The 17,991-nt window shown below is 37.1% G+C and overlaps 1 protein-coding gene across 5 annotated transcripts in view; it reads right to left on the bottom strand.

The window, feature by feature from the left end:
• MFSD14B (major facilitator superfamily domain containing 14B) overlaps positions 1 to 17,991 on the bottom strand; it is a 463,050-nt gene that overhangs the window by 245,162 nt on the left and 199,897 nt on the right. For all 5 annotated transcript variants that reach the window (XM_057548333.1, XM_057548335.1, XM_057548334.1 and 2 more), the window contains one exon: positions 8,709 to 8,804. In XM_057548333.1, coding sequence (XP_057404316.1) covers positions 8,709 to 8,804 — 96 coding nt within the window. The remainder of the gene's footprint in view (positions 1 to 8,708; positions 8,805 to 17,991) is intronic.

Genomic DNA, 17,991 nt, shown 5'->3' with positions numbered 1-17,991 from the left:
GGGCAGAAGATGTGAACAGACATTTTTCCAAAGAAGACATACTGATGGCCAACAGGTACATGAAAGATGCTTAATATCACTAATCACCAGGGAAATGCAAATCAAAACCACAATGAGATATATCACCTAACACCTGTTAGAATGGCTATTATCAAAAAGACAAGAAATAACAAGTGTTGGCGAGGATGTGGGAAAAGGGGAACCCTTGTGCACTGTTGGTGAGAATGTAAATTGGTGCAGCAACTACTGGAGGACAGTATGGAGGTTCCTCAAAAAATTAAAAATAGGACTACCATATGACCCAGCAATTCCACTTCTGGGTATTTATCTGAAGAAAACAAAAACACTAATTTGAAAAGATTTATGCACCTCTGTGTTCATCACGTCATTATTTACAGTAGGCAAGATATGGAAGCAACTGAAATGCTCATCAATGGATGAAGAAGATGTGCTGTGTATGTATGTGTGTATATATACACATATATATATATGAACATTAATTACTCGGCTATAAAAAAAGAATGGAATCTTGCCATTGGTGACAACATGGAAGGAACTTGAGGGCATTATGCTAAGTGAAATAAGTCAGACAGAGAAAGACAAATACTGTATAATTTCACTTATATGTAGAATCTAAAAAAACAAAAACAAAAAACCAAGCTCATAGATTTGTGGCTGCCAGAGGCAAGGGGGTAGGGAGTAGGCAAATTAATGAAGGGGGTCAAAAGGTACAAACTTCCAATTATAAAATAAATAAATCATGGACCTAGAGACCGTCATACAGAGTAAAGTAAGTCGGAAAGAGAAAGACAAATATCGTATGATATTGCTTATAGGTGGAATCTAGAAAAATGGCACAGATGGACTTACTTGAAAAGCAGAAACAGATGTAGAGAACAAATGTATGGATACCAAGGGGGGAGGGGGGATGAACTGGGAGGTTGGAATTGACATATATACATTACTATGTATAAAATGGATAACTAATGAGAACCTACTGTATAGCACAGGGAACTCTACTCCGTGCTCTGTGGTGACCTAAATGGGAAGGAAATCCAAAAAAGAGGGGATATATGTATCCATTGAGCTGATTCACTTTGCTGTACAGCAGAAACTAATGCAACATTGTAAAGCAACTATACTCTGATAAAAATAATAAAAAAAGACAAAAAACCCCCAAACAAATAAGTCATAGAGATGTAGTGTACAGCATACCGATTTTAGTTAATAATACTGTATTGCATATTTGAAAAGTGCTAAGCAGGTATATCTTAAAATTAAGTTCTCATCACACACAAAATTTGTAACTATGTATGGTGATGGAAGTTGACTAGATTTACTGCGGTGATCATTTTGCAATATATACAAACATCAAATCATTATGTTGTAAACCTGAAACTAACGTTATACGTCAATTAGACCTCAATTTAAAAAAAAGGAAAGAAGATATTATGAACTTTTTGCCAATAAACTAGACTCTTATACATTTAGTGAAAAAATTCTTTGAAAAACACAACTTACCAAAACAGACACTAGAAAAAATACATAATCTGGATAGTCACATCTCATTAAAAAAATTAAATGTTATTAAAAATCTTTGCTAAAATAAACAAAAGAACAAAAAGCTTCAGCCTCTACCAAATTCTTCCAAACATTTAAAGAAGAAATATCAGCAATCTCACTCAAACTTTCCCAGAGAATGAGAGGAGACCCTTTCCAAATTAATTTTTATAAGACCAACAAAACCTTAATACTAAAACATGAGGACATTACAAGAAAAGAAAATTACACTCCAATCTCTATTGTGTCCATTGTTGCAAAGACACGAACAAAATACTAGTAAATCATATCCAGTGATATTTTTTTAAATTATATATTTCTCATAACTGAGTGGAATTTACTACAAGAATACAAGGGTGGCTTAATATTCAAAAATCAATATAACTGACCACATTACCAGAATAAAGGGGAAAATCTAATTATCTGGTTATATGCAGAAACTTCATCTGATAAAAGTTAACACCCATTCATTTTAACAGTAAGCAAAACAGGAACAGAAGGGAACTTCCTTTCTCTGATAACGAGTGTCTATAAAAACCATCTACAGCAAACATCATACTCAGTGGTGAATTTTAGAATTTCATGTCATTTATGAGATAAGGAAACCTGCTATGACTGCTTCTATTCAACCTTACACTGGATGTCATAATCAATACAACAAAGAAAGAAAAAGAAATAAAAAGGATTGGAATGAGTTAAAAACTGTCATTATTCACAAAAGATATGAATGTGTAGAAAACCTATAGATAAACTATAAGGATTAATAAGTGAATCTAGCAAAATTACTAAACACAAGGTCAGGACACAAAAACAAATTGTTTTATGTACCAGCAACAAACAATTAGAAAATTAACCTTTAAAACTACATTATTTACTATAGCATCAAAACCCAAATACCTAGGAATAAATCTCGTGAAAAATTCATGCACTGAGAAATGTAAAACATTATTCAGAGAAAGTTTTAAAGACTGAATAAAAGGAGAATATACCATGTAGATCAGAAGACTCAATAGTGTAAAGACGTCAGTTCTCCCTCAATTAATCTGTAGTAATGCAATAACAATCAAAATTCCCAGCAAGTTATTTTGTGAATATTGAAGAGCTGACTACAAAATGTATATGGATATAGAAAAGGCCTACAATAGCCAAGGCAATCTTGAGGAAGAAGAACCAAGCTATGAAAGTTATATAAGATATCAAGATATTGCTATGGAAATCAACACAGCATAGTATCCACACAGGATACATACACAAATAGAATACAAAACCTAGAAACAAATCCATATGAATATGACTGCCTGCTTTATGACAAAGTTGACACATACAGTGGGGAAAGAAAGATTTTTTAAATAAATGATGCTGGTTCAACTATATATTAATATGAACCAAAATGAATCTTGACCACTATAAAATACAGTGATATTTTTCTAGATGTATGGTAGATCTGTGTGTGTAAAATAAACCAATAAAGCTCTGGGGAAGAAGAAAGTTTCTTTATCAAGATTTTAAGAAAGCAACCAAACATAAGAAAAACATCAGTTAACTGAACTATGTAAAGATTATGAACTACTCTTCATAAAAAGACACTATTAAGAGAGTGAAAAGGCAATCCAAGGAGGGAAAAAAAAAATATTATCAGATATTCACAGGGCAAATAAATATACATAAAGGGGGTTAACTTCATTGATCATTAGGAAGATGCAAATTAAGGCCACACTGTACCCATCAGAACGACTAAAATGAAATACCAACTGTGGGTGAAGATGTAGAGCCTGGCTTGTTGGAGGGTAAATTGATTCAACCACTCTGGAAAACTTTTGGCAGTATATACCTAAATTGAACAAAACCCTGCAATTTTACTCCTAGGTATTACAAGAAACAAGAAAAAATGTATACACCTTAACTGATAAGACATATACAAGAAATATCACAAAAGCAGTATTTGTAATAGGCAAACACAGTAAACCCAAATGTCCATCAACAATAGAATGGATTTCAGAGATTTGCTAAAAGGATTCACAGGACTCAGAAACTGTTATACTCACAGTTACAATTATAGCAAAAGGATCTAGCTCAGAACTGCAAACTCACTATTCTTGCCTGAAGTTCAGTAGCTTAATAAATAAATGCTTCTCAGTTTGTTGTGTGCGTTTGAATTCCAGAGGACTGAAATGGTTGTTTTTGACTGTTTTGTCCAGCTTTATTAGGACAGAATTTGTTGACCTCCTGTCATATCAAAAGTCAAAATTCTGACAGTAATTTTTGGGGAGGGAAAAAAAAAAATGAACTTTGCCTCCAAGACCTGTGAAACATTATGAAGTATAATGAGAGTCCCAAAAGAGAAGGAAAGGGGAGCAAAAATATTAAAAAAATAATGGCCAAAAACTTCTCGAATTTGATAAAAATTATTAATCTACAGACCCTGGAAGCCAAACAAACCCCAAGTAAAAGTAACACAAAAAGGGAATACCCTGGCAGTCCAGTGGTTAGGACCCTGAGCATTCATTGCCGAGGGCGCAAGTTCAATCCCTGGTCAGGGAACTAAGATCCCACAAGCTGCGGGGCATGGCCAAAAAAAATGTAACACAAAAAGATCCACACCTAGACACATTATAGCATAGTCAAACTGTTGAAAGACAAAGAGAAAATCTCTAAAGCAGCAAGAAAAAGGAAATGAATTACCACTTACAGCAGGGACTGACAGACTTATTCCATAAAGGAACATACAGTACATAGTAAATATTTCAGGTAAGACTGTCTGTGTTGCAACTACTCAACTCTGCCATTGTAGAACAAAAGCTGTCACATTCAATGGGAATTGTCATGGTCCAACAAAATTTTACATTTGAATTTCATATAATTTTCATGTGTCACCAAATACCTTCTTTTGATATTTTCCAACCTTTTAAAAATATAAAAAACATTCTTAGTACACAGACCACATAAAAACAGGCAGTAGGCCAGATTAGGCCTGTGGGCCATAGTTTGCAGACCCCCTGACATCAACAGAACAGCAATACTTATTAACAGCTGACTTCCTATCAGATACAATGGATGCCAGACAATATAATGATATATTAAAATGCTGAAAAATCTATGAAAAAACCAGAATGCACACTAAATATTTTATATACCAAATTTTAAGCCGAAGAGACCCACCAACAGTTTCCTTGTATTTCCATGTCAACTCTTCTTATAACTGTATTAATTAGATAAGTTGGAAATCAGCATTGTTTTTTTTTTAAGCATTCACAAGTTTATAGATATAAAAGCACGCTACAGATTACAACATACAACACACAAAAATAGGACAGAAATAAATGCCAAACAAAGGTCATTGCGTCTAATTAGCTAATACTCATGATACCATAACGGTCAGCTTGGCAAAAGAAGGCAAAGATTTAACATACTGTCATCATATATTATAGATACCTTTAGTGAATGCTACTTAGTTTAATAATTATATGACACACAAGAGGGTAGGTTCTGGGTACTTTGGTCAAAACACCATTAGGAACCTGTCAAAACCATAAAAATGAGCCTGGAAAATCTTACGAATCCAGAAAGCGAACAGTGTCCATGTGACTATAGTTAGAACTTACTTCCTTTTCATGTGCAGAGCAAATCATGCCTCAAAGTGCCTGTGTATTATGCCCCAAATGCCTGACAAACAGCCCTATCCATTCCATACACCTCAACTCCCAAGAGGAAACACTGATTAAAGCAAAGGAAGCAGAAGCGCTGGACTGTGGAGCAAATAAGGGGCTGATGAGATAGAATACATGTTTGTTAAATGAAAACATATTTTGAGAGTAAGTAAGAAGGGATAGGAAAACTGAATGCGGCAGGGAAGTGTTTAAAGAGAATTCTTTGGATTATTAGATCACCATACAGAGAGAAGATGGTGTACTAGGGAATACTGAGTCCTTGAATCTCTATCAGGATTCCAGGAAGGTGAGCTTACAAAAGAAAATCTGCAAATTGCAAAACTAAAATTCTTCACTCACAAGAGCTAATATTAAGGTATATCTTTATTGAAATAAGTGTTCTATTTAAATATACCTGAAGACTTTTAATTAAACTTAATCAGATTACTTCATTTATATTAAAATGAGATCAGGCCCTCTAAAAGGATGCACATTTTGACTAGAGGGTAGAATGTCAGGCAGGGATGTAAGACAAGAGAAAGGTCATGTTTATGTACGAAGAACTAATAGTACTACTAGAAGGTTAAGGTCACTGTGTACGGCCAACTTTGCGGTTTTGCTTCAGTGTATTAGGGGTGGAGACCTTTCTGATGGTGTTTAATTAGCAAACTAAAGTTGTACTCTATGACATGGCCACAGGAGACAGGCAACAAATCTCAGAGAAAATGACTAAGAAGAAGTAAATTGTTCTACACTACTTCAAACAGAGGGTCCTAATGAATGCTAGGATGCAGAGGTAGTCAGACTGGACAATATATGAATATGTATGTACTGTTTTGTATCTCCAAATCCTCATCTCAAGACTGTATTTTCTTGCCTTGGAAACAGGACAGAGTGCTGCCCACTAGCTACAGCAAGGGGGGAAAAAAAAGAGATCTTTCTTTTCAAAAGGAATGAACCAGTCCCCCCATGTCAAAAAAGAAACAGAGTTAACAAACTGTGGTGTAAAATCTGGGGGAGATAGGAAAGTAAAGGACATTTAGCTTAATTTAGCAACACCAAGGGCTTAGAGAATGAGAATAAGCACATCTACTAACTCAACAACACTTCTTCTATGACACTGTAGAGTGACGCTAGTAACTCTGTACTCCTCACATAAATTTCTTTTTAACCAAATCTTTGCAAGAAGCAAAACTGCTCAGAAACTGCAAAGAGGCAGCAAAGCAGCATTTAAGCTGGCTTCTAAGACTGCACTGCAGGGTCTAACAGGGACACAGAAACCCTAAGAAAATTATCTGCTTTGGGCAGTAAGAAGGAAGAAGGTGCATTAATTAGTCCATTAACTTATTAATCAGATTTAAAAGGGATCTGATAATCTGGTCTAGGGTCAAAAAGGCCCAAGGATTTTAACCATCTGGAAGGAGGTTTTAGAATTTCTCACATGGTATCAAAAACACTAAAGCAGGGGCTTCCCTGGTGGCGCAGTGGTTGAGAATCTGCCTGCCAGTACAGGGGGACACGGGTTCGAGCCCTGGTCTGGGAAGATCCCACATGCCGCGGAGCAGCTGGGCCCGTGAGCCACAATTACTGAGCCTGCGCGTCTGGAGCCTGTGCTCCGCAACAAGAGAGGCCGCGATAGTGAGAGGCCCGCGCACCGTGATGAAGAGTGGCCCCCGCTTGCCACAACTGGAGAAAGCCCTCGCACAGAAACTAAGACCCAACACAGCCATAAATAAATAAATAAATAAATAAATAAATTTTAAAAAAAACAAAAAACACTAAAGCATTCTTCATTTCCATTTGAATTCTTCCCAAATGAAGAATGATTACAGGATTACTTCTACATTGAGCAATTATAGGCAACGGGCTGCATCAGAAAAATACTATTTTGAAACTCTTAACTTTGTAAGCTAAAGAAACTGTGGGGAAAAAAATCAGAGAACTAGGGCCAAAAATTAAAAATTAATTTAAAATTATTATTATAACAGTTTATTAAAATGAGCAGCCTGATGTGTCTATATTTACACTAAAAATATGTCTTGGAGAAGCAATAACTTGACAACACATTATGTGTGTGCCCGCAACACAAACATTTGTTCAAAGAAAATACACGTTGAGCATCAACTGTGTCCCAGGCAGCCCTAGGCACTAGAGACTGTGATTCACACAGCATGCAGGATTTCATGAAACTTAAAGTGGAGACCACTTATCTCCCATTAACTAATAACCAGTTACCTCCTGCAGTAATGCATTATGAAGAAAAAGGAAATGCAATGAAAAAGAATAAAATAGAGGATTAAAAACACGGGCAGTTTTTTAACTTGTTCCATCCAAAATGTAATTTTAAATGTGTCAAAAGAATTAAAAACTCTAAAAAGGGTATAGCAAAGTCACATGTAAGGCTAATAGTCATCCTCTAAAGTTCTCTATTTTCTAAGCCTAATTTGGGAACAAAGTTTATCTGAACCCAAAGGGATTCTCTGGTAAGGCAAAATGGTGATTGGGAAGGGTTAACCAACGATTTTTAAAAAACAATTTAAGACAACTGAACTGTATGGCCAATTAAAAAATACCTTTATTAAAACTTAAGTGTTGGGCTTCCCTGGTGGTGCAGTGGTTGAGAATCTGCCTGCCAATGCAGGGGACACGGGTTCGAGCTCTGGTCTGGGAAGATCCCACATGCCGCGGAGCAACTAGGCCCGTGAGCCACAATTACTGAGCCTGCGCGTCTGGAGCCGGTGCTCCGCAACAAGAGAGGCCGCGATAGTGAGAGGCCCGCGCACCGCGATGAAGAGTGGCCCCCACTTGCCGCAACTAGAGAAAGCCCTTGCACAGAAACGAAGACCCAACACAGCCAAAAATAAAATAAATAAATAATACAAATAAAGGAATTCCTTTAAAAAAAAAAAAAAAAAAAACTTAAGTGTTAAGTAGTTACTAGGCACCTAAAATCTGCACCCCAATCTTTTCTTCAGCATCTCCCTTCCCTCTAACCACACTATATATCAAACATCCAAGTTCTTACTAAGAAATTCAATGGTTTCTACAAAGAAATGGCTGTAGGTCAGCTATCAAAAACAGAAATCGGGACATTCTTACATTCATCACTGTCATTGTTACACAGTACTTACCAATCTCCTATTACTATGTTCTTAAGTCAAAGGTCATTACACCCACACAAAGTAAGTTACAAACTTCAACAAAGCTTTGCAATAATTTCTTAAAGACTTCTTAAAGATTTTCCTAAATATACAGACTGTAGTTCATTCACAACACTCCCAAGATTCTGGGAGTGGCCCTGCTACCCAGGAATATTTAATAAACAGGTATTTTGTTGCAGGTGGTTCACAGTCTACACAGTGGAAACAACCCAACGGTAAACAGTCTTAAATTATTGTCAAGAGCTACTCTCAAACACATACCTAGACATATAGCTCTGGGGACATATGCTTAACAATGTCTCTGCTCTCATAAACAAGGACCTAGTTCAGCAATACTTACAGTTAACACTGGAGTTGTCAATAGGCCCCATGCAAAGAATTCAAGGAAGATGACAATAGCAGCATGGTGTACACTTGGTCGGCCAAAGCCTTGTAGCTAAAAAAGGAAGGAAATTATTATGAAAAATACTAAACGGCTATAAGAAACTCATTATCCTAAAATGGTATCTAACATACACACACACACACACACACACACACACACACACACACACACAAACTGTATAAAATAAACTTAGGACCTACCTGTATTATTTAAGATAAAACTTAATTCTGTGGTATCCCTGATTTCTTCATCTTCCCTAATCATGGAAGGTGCCATTGATGAGACTTTCTACTTGTCCCATCAATGCAAATCCCTGGAACTTTGGTAGGAAATCAACTGCGTCTTCAAGAGACTGGAGTTCCAGGACCTGAATATTCTGTCTGAACACACGAATTATGTGTTCCTTAGCAATTTGGCCTCTCTAAGCCTGAAGTTTCCCTTGCTACATGAGAGAGGTAGGCAGGGGGTCATATGCTCAAGCGCTTCAGGGGCAGCATAGATGACTTAAAATGATAGGAGGTGGGGGAAGAACAATAAGGACTAGGTCAAATCTGAAAACACACTTTGATACCTCAAGGTGTCAAAATCCAGCTTTCTGTTTCTGTTTTGTTTGAAAACTGTGCCTATTCTGCTAGTTTTCTGCAGTTTATGACTTCTGGAGATAAAACCTAAAAGTCCACTCAATTTAATGTTCTTTGACTCTGTGCCAATGGTTATTACAAAATCAAGTGCTGTACTAGCATTTTGTAATAACTGGAAGTGATACTTACAAAAGACTTTGTAAAACCCCCATTATTCCTAAGCTTATATTTTTAAGACTTCAAAAGGTAAAAGCACATCTGCATGGTTTAATTAGAATCTAATCATGAGGAAATGATCAAATTCAGATTGTGAAACATTCTACAAGACAACTGGCCTGGTCTCGTTAAAAATGTCAGTGTCATAAAAGACCAAAGTAAAGGTAGGAGACTTGTACAAATTAAAGGAAACAAGAGTCATAAAAAACAAATGGGGGATCCTGAACTGGATCCTGGATAAAAAGGAGACAAGAGGAAAAAATTTGAGTATGTACTACATATTAGATAATCATTTGGCATTGAGACAGGAAGGGGGCAGGGCACAACCTTTAAAAGAGTGACATGGCCTGAGGACACGATAAACTGGTTAGAACCAACTAGGTTCAAGATGGCGGACAAGTTGACTTCCACTAGACCTTGAGCCTCAGTATTCCCTCACTGTAACACATCGGCACACTAAATGACACACCCACAGGTGCCATAACAGTTCCAAGGCTGACCATAAAAGGTCAACAAGTGGGCAATGGCCCAATTCCTGGAAATCCCCACCCCTTCCCCAAAATAGCTGGAATACTCCTCCCACTCATTAGGCTATGAAATTACCCACCCCTATAAAAACTGACAACCCCGTACCCTGGTGCCTCTCTCACCTTCTGAGATGGCCCACACTCTGTCTATGGAGTGTGTTTCTCCCTGAATAAACTTTCTTTCACTTTACTATGGCTTGCTCTTGAATTCTTTCCTGTGCAAAGCCAAGAACCCACACTTGGTGGCTGTCCCAGGGACTCGCCTGAGATGGGAGGTGACGATCCTCTCACTCCCCACTATCTTTCCTGCAACAGCATTAATGTTACTGCAACTTGTCAAATGATTTGGCAAAAAAAAAAAAAAAAAAAAAGGTACATTTATACTTTCTAAAGCAAATGTCACAAAATTTAATTTTGTTAAATTGTTGAATTTAGATGAAGGGAATGACTATTCATTTTATTATTCTTTTAATTTTTTGTAGTTTTGAAAATTTTCAAAACAGGCCAAGAACAATTGTTATTAAAAATTCAAACTTGTAAATTTCTAGATTTTTGCAATGTCTAATAATAAGTAGTTTTAAATGCCACTAAATAAGACATTTGCAAAACAGAAAGCATTTTACAAAATTTAAAAGAAAAAGAACCAATTAAGCATCAAACGATTAAAAAAAAAAGATCTTCAATATAACCCAACCTTCAAACCATGTTTCAAAACAGGAGGGAAGGGGGTAGAGCACAACCTTTAAAAGAATGACATAGCCTTGGATACAGCATAAACTGGTTAGAACCAACTAGGTCCAAGATGGCAGAAGATTCGACTTCCACTAGACCTTGAACCTCAGTATACACTCACTGTAATACATTAGCATGCTAAATGACATACCCACAGGTGCCATGACAGTTCCAGGGCCAATCACAAAAGGCCAAAAAGTGGGTCGTGGCCCAATTCCTGGAAATCCCCGTCACTTTCCTGAAATAGCTGGAATAATCCTCCCACTCATTAGCCTATGAAATTACCCAGCCCGTAACAACTAACCACCCCATATTTCAGGGCCTCTTGCCTTCTGAGATGGCCCACACTCTGTCTGTGGAGTGTTTCTCCCTAGGCTGCTCTGACTTCCCGAGACAACTGCATTCTGTCTATGGAATGTGTATCTCTCTAAAGAAATCCACTTCTTACCTATCACTTTGTCTCTCACTGAATTCTTTCTGTGACAAGACATAAAGAACCTGAGCATCATTAAATCCTGAGACCAGGTGTGTGATCTCAATTAAAAGACAGTGGGTTCAAGTCTGGGTTCGAATCCCAGCCTGTGGGTTCAAATCCCATCTGAGCTGTGAGGTTTCAGTTTCATCAGTCCTTTATCAATAGAATAGTGAATGGAAATGGTAGCAACTCGTCAGCCTCACAGCCTCTGCCTGTGAGGAGACCTTCTGCATCAGTTGTTCCAGCCTCTGGAGTCAGAAACTCTGCCATTGTAATTGTGCCAATTACAGAATAGCTTTCCATCTTAGCTCCTTCACCTTCTGCAGGGCAGCCAGAGCAACCATTTAAATGTAAATCAGATGTTACTCCTCTGCTCCACCCTCCCTGGCTCCTACTGCACTTGGCCACACATCTAACACATCCAACTGGTCCTACACGCCCCTATTCCCTTGTTATGCTCTATTGTTTTCTAGAAGATGTCCAACAAACTTCATTCTGTTTATTGTCTACCTCCCCTGGAATGGGAATGTAAATGCCATGAAGGAAAAGGATTTTTTGTCTGTTTTGTTCAGAGATGTATCCCAAATAGCCCTTCTCTCTATATAACAAGCACTCGACAAAATACACATGATATAGAAGAAGGAGCTCTTCTGAGACTAATGTCTTTTCTCTGGTCTTTTAAACAGCAAAGCCCAGAATGTAGAAAAAAATGACCCATATTCCTCAAAGAAACGGTATGGGGGGGGGGGGGGGGGGGGGGCGGGGCGGGGAGGAACCATATACTACATTAGTATATAGATTAAAACAAATTTAAGAAATATTAACCAAAAGCAGTATGTGCGCTTTGGGTTTTGACTCAAACTAACTGGAAAAAAATTAAGTCAACTGTGAAATAAAATTCGTATTTTATGCCAAGACAAGAAAAATGTAAACATAAAAAATGTTCTCTACCATTTGCCCCCCCCCCCACTGTGGATTGTGTATCTGCATTATGCATCAACCAAACCTTCCCCATCAGCAGAAATTTCCCCTCAACCATGAAGAACAACATTCTCCTAAGACAACTCCTTAAAGATAACATTTTTTTCTTGATAGGTGTCACATGGCACTCAGATCTGGATTATGTGAACTGTCAATGATATGTCATTTGACGGACAACCCTCTGTCTCAAAAAAGCTTAATATAACTGTGTCTTGACTTCTGATGGGCCAAACAGTTCTCAGAGTTTTCTGAGATGCTCTTTCCAGTTATAATCCTCAAATTTGGCTCAAAATTTTCCATTTCTTTCTTAGATCGACTGATTAATTTTTCATCAACACAGTCATGGAAATTTGAAAATGGAGTATTAAATGATACTCAAGACTTATACTCATTGTAATAATGGTACTGAAGTAAGACTTTTTAAAAAATCTTCACACCTTAGAGTCACATGTTAATGTATTAAATTTTGAAATAAGATATCTGTAATCTGTTTTAAAATCTACAGCATGAAAACAAAAGCAGACGTGGTGGCAAAAATAAATTTTAAAAAAGTAAATGGGTTATATGCATTTACTAATAATTTCCAAATTATCTGGGTGGAAATTCTGATAGTTACCCACCCCACACTGCAAGGAAACTGCTCTCAAACTGCGAGTGAATATGTCAACAAACAGCCTAACTATTCCTTTTAACTCATTCATTTTGTTTATCAAGCATCATGCACACAAGAATTAAAAACAAAACAAAACAAAAAAACCCTCTAAAAACCACTCACAGTAGGAAGCATAGGAGGGCCACCCTATTTCTCATTTGCAATTTCTGTGATTTAGTGCTTCTTTCCCAGGCAAGCTCTATTTATGGAGACCACTGGAAAAGAGATCCATGTGGCTGCAATGCTGATTAAATACAAAAACAGGTACACACTTTAGTCTGTGTGCATATATCATTATATAATTACGCTATTTTTAACACCTTGCAAAAATAGACAACCCACCTTTTGTTCAAACATTAAAAGCTTACATCTGTCAGTGAGAAATTGTTTAAATTAACAAACATCTCTTCTAAAATGCAAACACTTTCTTTCACCTCTACATAAACTACTTTAATTGAATTATCATTCATCCCTAGCAAATACCAATGTGGCATGACAGCCGGGCCCTGGTATGGTGGGAACTTTGTGTGGGCAACTGGATATGAGATGGTGACAAAAATAAATCTGCTTTCCTTCCAATTCTTCCTAAGCTCTTGGTGGCTAGTATGCTGATGAAAAAAGTGACACAGGCTTCTCCTTTAAATTATGAGCTAATTAGAAAGTATTTACCAAAGCTTAACTGATTATTTCCAGTTGAACATTTATCTAGTGCAGCCTCTCTGGATCAGTTCAATGTCTCCCCTCTCCATTTTGCCTCTTTATAAATCAGTATGGAACATCTTGAGACGTTTAGAAGCAGACGATGAAAAGTGTGTGATGATGTTTTTACACACTCACATTACCATCTCTCCCACAGATGATGATTCTGCCTTGACTCCTCTTCACTGCCCCCTCCAAATCTTTCTTGACATTACACTCAGAGTGATCATTCTAAAATACAAATCTTATCCTATTACTCCTGTAGAAGACTGCAAAAAATGAGCTACAGATTCCTCCCATTCCTGTACACAAAACCTTTTTACAACATGACTGTGCTGTCAGTTCCATCAAAAGGTAGAGTCTATTTCTCCACTTCCCTAGATCTGGGGTGGCTTAACAACTTGATCTAACCAACAGACATCAGGTAAAGTAACAACACAGACTTCTGACGTAGGCCTTCTAGACCGCATGAAGAAATACCATCTAGGCATAAGAGAATGAGAGCATATGAGGCCCTCCAGACCAAACAGTGAATAGCCATTGCCAACTGCCTGATACAGGGGCAAGGCCAGTTGAGATCATCCAACTCCAATCAAGCCTGCAGATGACTAAAGAAGTATGAGTAACTCCAAAAATATCCAGTGAAGAACCCCACACTGAGCCTAGCCCAAACTGCTAACCCAAAGAATACTTGTTTTAAGCCACTGAATTTCAGGGTAGTTCCTTATGTAGCAAATAGAAACTGATACAACTCCCCACCCCCTTGCCCTCATGATTAATTTTAAACTCTTAAGACTATTTTTGACGCTCTTTTGTAGCTCTCCAATATCATCCTTAGTCCAAACATAACTCAATGAAAAATGTGAGATTACCCTTCATCACAAACATCATTTTTTACTATTTTATTTAAAAGAGTAGATTGTGTAGTCACTATATGTGTTACAGACATTTGTGATTAGAAAGAGCAACCACAAATGTCTGAGAAATCATTTTTTGAACGCTAGACTACAAAAAAACAAAAAACAACACTTCACAGTATCAGTGGTGTTGGGAAGCAGGGGAACATGGGTGACAAATGACTTAAAATATAAGCATGTGAAACATGCTACAACATGAATGAACCTTGAGGACACTATGCTAAGTGAAATAAACCAGTCACCAAAAAAAAAACCAAATACTTTTTGATTCCACTAATATGAGGTATCTAGAGTAGTAGAACACATAGAAACAAAAAGTACGGGACTTCCCTGGTGGCGCAGTGGTTAAGAAACCGCCTGTCAATGCAGGGGACACGGGTTCAAGCCCTCGTCCAGGAAGATCCCACATGCCGCGGAGCAACTAAGCCCGTGCGCCACCACTACTGAGCCTGAGCTCTAGAGCCCGTGCGCCACAACTACTGAAGCCCACGTGCCTAGAGCCCGTGCTCCACAATAAAAGAAGCCACCGCAATGAGAAGCCCGAGCCTGCGCACTGCAACGAAGAGTAGCCCCTGCTTGCTGCAACTAGAGAAAGCCCGCGTGCAGCAGTGAAGACCCAACGCAGCCAAAACATAAATAAAATTTTTAAAAAACCCAAGAACAAAAACAAAAGGTAGAATGGTGGATGCCAAAGCCACAGGCCAGGGTAGAAGGAAAGAGGAAATTGTTGTTTAATGGGTATAAGTTTGTTTTGCAAGACGAAAACGTTCTGTTGATTAACAATGCAAATATACTTAATACTACTGAACTGTACACTTAAAATTTACCATCTTATCCATTTTTATATTATGTGTATTTTACCACAATTAAAGAAAAATGTATATATACATACATTTACATATATATGCATGTGGAATATTCAAAATCATGTAAGGGACCCCAAAAGAGCATTTGTAAATGGAAGGAAAGGAAGCCTGTGTGATTAAAGATGATGAGGCATCCATATGGATTAAGACCTATTTCTTTCAAACATAAACTTCAAATAGAAAGAGCCAAGAGCAGTTGTAGGTCTAGACTTGTCTTTGAGCTTCCTCTCACATGTAGGGTGCTCCAGGGTGCTAAATGCAGGGAGTTTTTAACTTAGTGATGATTTTCCTAGCATGTTGAAATTTAGCTTATAGGTAAATAAAAGGCATGGTCCATAGCATTCTGTTTAAAAGACTGTATACTACCTGTCCTAAGAAACAGTAGGCACTGATTTTATTTTTTTAATATGAGGAATTAACATTATATTGCTTAAAAAGGAAAACAACTTCTAGTCTTAGCTCTCTTAATTAAGCCTACTGTGATTCTCTCCTAAGGAGACATGACTAGAGGTTTAACATCACTCTGGCTATAGTAGAGAGGCTTGTAACTAGTCATCAAAACAAGCCACAGGGGCTTCCCTGGTGGCACAGTGGTTGAGAATCTGCCTGCCAATGCAGGGGACACGGGTTCGAGCCCTGGTCTGGGAAGATCCCACATGCCGCGGAGCAACTAGGCCCGTGAGCCACAACTACTGAGCCTGCGCGTCTGGAGCCTGTGCTCCGCAACAAGAGAGGCCGCGATAGTGAGAGGCCCGCGCACAGCGATGAAGAGTGGCCCCCGCTTGCCACAACTGGAGAAAGCCCTCGCACAGAAATGAAGACCCAACGCAACCAAAAATAAATAATAAATAAATAAATAAGTATATATATTAAAAAAAAAAAAAAAAGCCACAGTGCAAAACAAGTACTCCCTGGATTTCATTCAAAGTAGGACACAGCAACAAACCAATGAATCATTGCACATATACTCCTAAAAGTTAGCTGATGAGCTTAAATACAAAGAACCAAAATATCAAATACATGAAAGGCAGTATTAAGGGAACTACATACTTGAACTTAGCACTTCTCTTCCACCTAATTTTTTATACAACAGTAGAGACTAATGAGTTTATTATCTTTCTGCATTCCTTTTTATGGAGTATATACACTTAAAAACATTACAACTGTTACATGAACAAATGAAAGTCATAAAACCTTAAAGTAAGGGAATATACATGTTCTACTCTCCAGAGGCAATCACAATGCTAGAAATCTGTCATATATTTTTATGCATGTACATTCACAGGTAAAAACATCCTTTTACATAAATGGTAACAGAATATACATATTACCTTTTTTTTTTTTTACCTTATTCTATCTCTTTCCATGTCACTGTATACGAATAGCTACATGGTATTCCACTGTATGAATATAGCATTATTTTAACCATTCCATATTGATAGATATCAATGGAGTTTCCACTTTTTCAATGTTGTTGCAATTAATAATTTTCATTTTAAAACTTTTTGAGATAATTTTAAACCTATAGAAAGTTGTAAAACCAGCAGAGTCCTTGTATACCCCTTACCAGCTTCCGCAAATGTTAACATCTTAAATAACTATGGTACAATTATTCAAACCTGGAAACTAACATTACTACACTACTTTAGCTAATCTACAAATCTTATTTGAATTCACTATTTTCCCCACTAATTTTTTCTTTTTCCTAGTTTAGGACCTAATCCAGGATTTCACACTGCATTTAGGTCTCATGCTTCCTTAGGCTTTTCCAATCTGAGATGATTCCTAAGATTTTTATTTTTTATTTTTCATGATCCTGACACTTTTGAGGAGTTCTGGTATATACTTCACCAGTTATTTTGTAGAATGTCCTTCAGTTTGTATTTGTCTAATGTTCTCTCATGATTAGGTGGGAGATATTCATTAAAATTTTTTATTGAGATATAATTCATATCCCATAAAATTCACCATTTTCAAATATACAATTCAGTGGTTTTTCATATATTCACAAAGTTCTAAAACCATCACCTAAAAGGAAATCTCATATCCCTTAGCAGTCACTCCCCATTTTCTCCTCACCCCATCCCCTGGTAACTGCTAATCTACCTTCTGTCTCTGTGGATTTGCCTATTCTAGAATCATATATAAATAGAATTCACAAACGGAATCATAAAACGTGTGGCTTACTGTGTCTTGCTGCTTCCATTCAGCACAATATTTTCAAAGTTCATCCATGTTCATTTTTCAGTTCTATGGCCAAATAATATTCCATTGTGTAGATATACTGCATTTTGTTTATTCATTCATCAGTTTAATAGACACTTGAGTTTTTTCTACCTTTGGCTATTATGAATAGTGCTGCTATAAACACTGATGTATAAATTTTTGTAGAAACATAGATTTCCAATTCCCTTGGCTATAACCAAGGAATGGAATCGTTGGGACAATTAATATCCTTTCATATATACAAATGTACAGCATTCTAGGATAAATTCCTAGAAGTAGAATTGCAGCGCCAAAGGTTATACACAATTTAAATTATAATAAGAACCAATTATAATCAAAAAGCTGTACAAACTGTGGGTAAAAAAA

This window comes from Balaenoptera acutorostrata, chromosome 6 (genome assembly GCF_949987535.1).
Source record: "Balaenoptera acutorostrata chromosome 6, mBalAcu1.1, whole genome shotgun sequence".
Lineage (NCBI taxonomy): Eukaryota > Metazoa > Chordata > Mammalia > Artiodactyla > Balaenopteridae > Balaenoptera > Balaenoptera acutorostrata.
The sequence above is the reverse complement of the archived record's forward strand: the minus strand, read 5'-3'. Positions and strand labels throughout refer to the sequence as shown.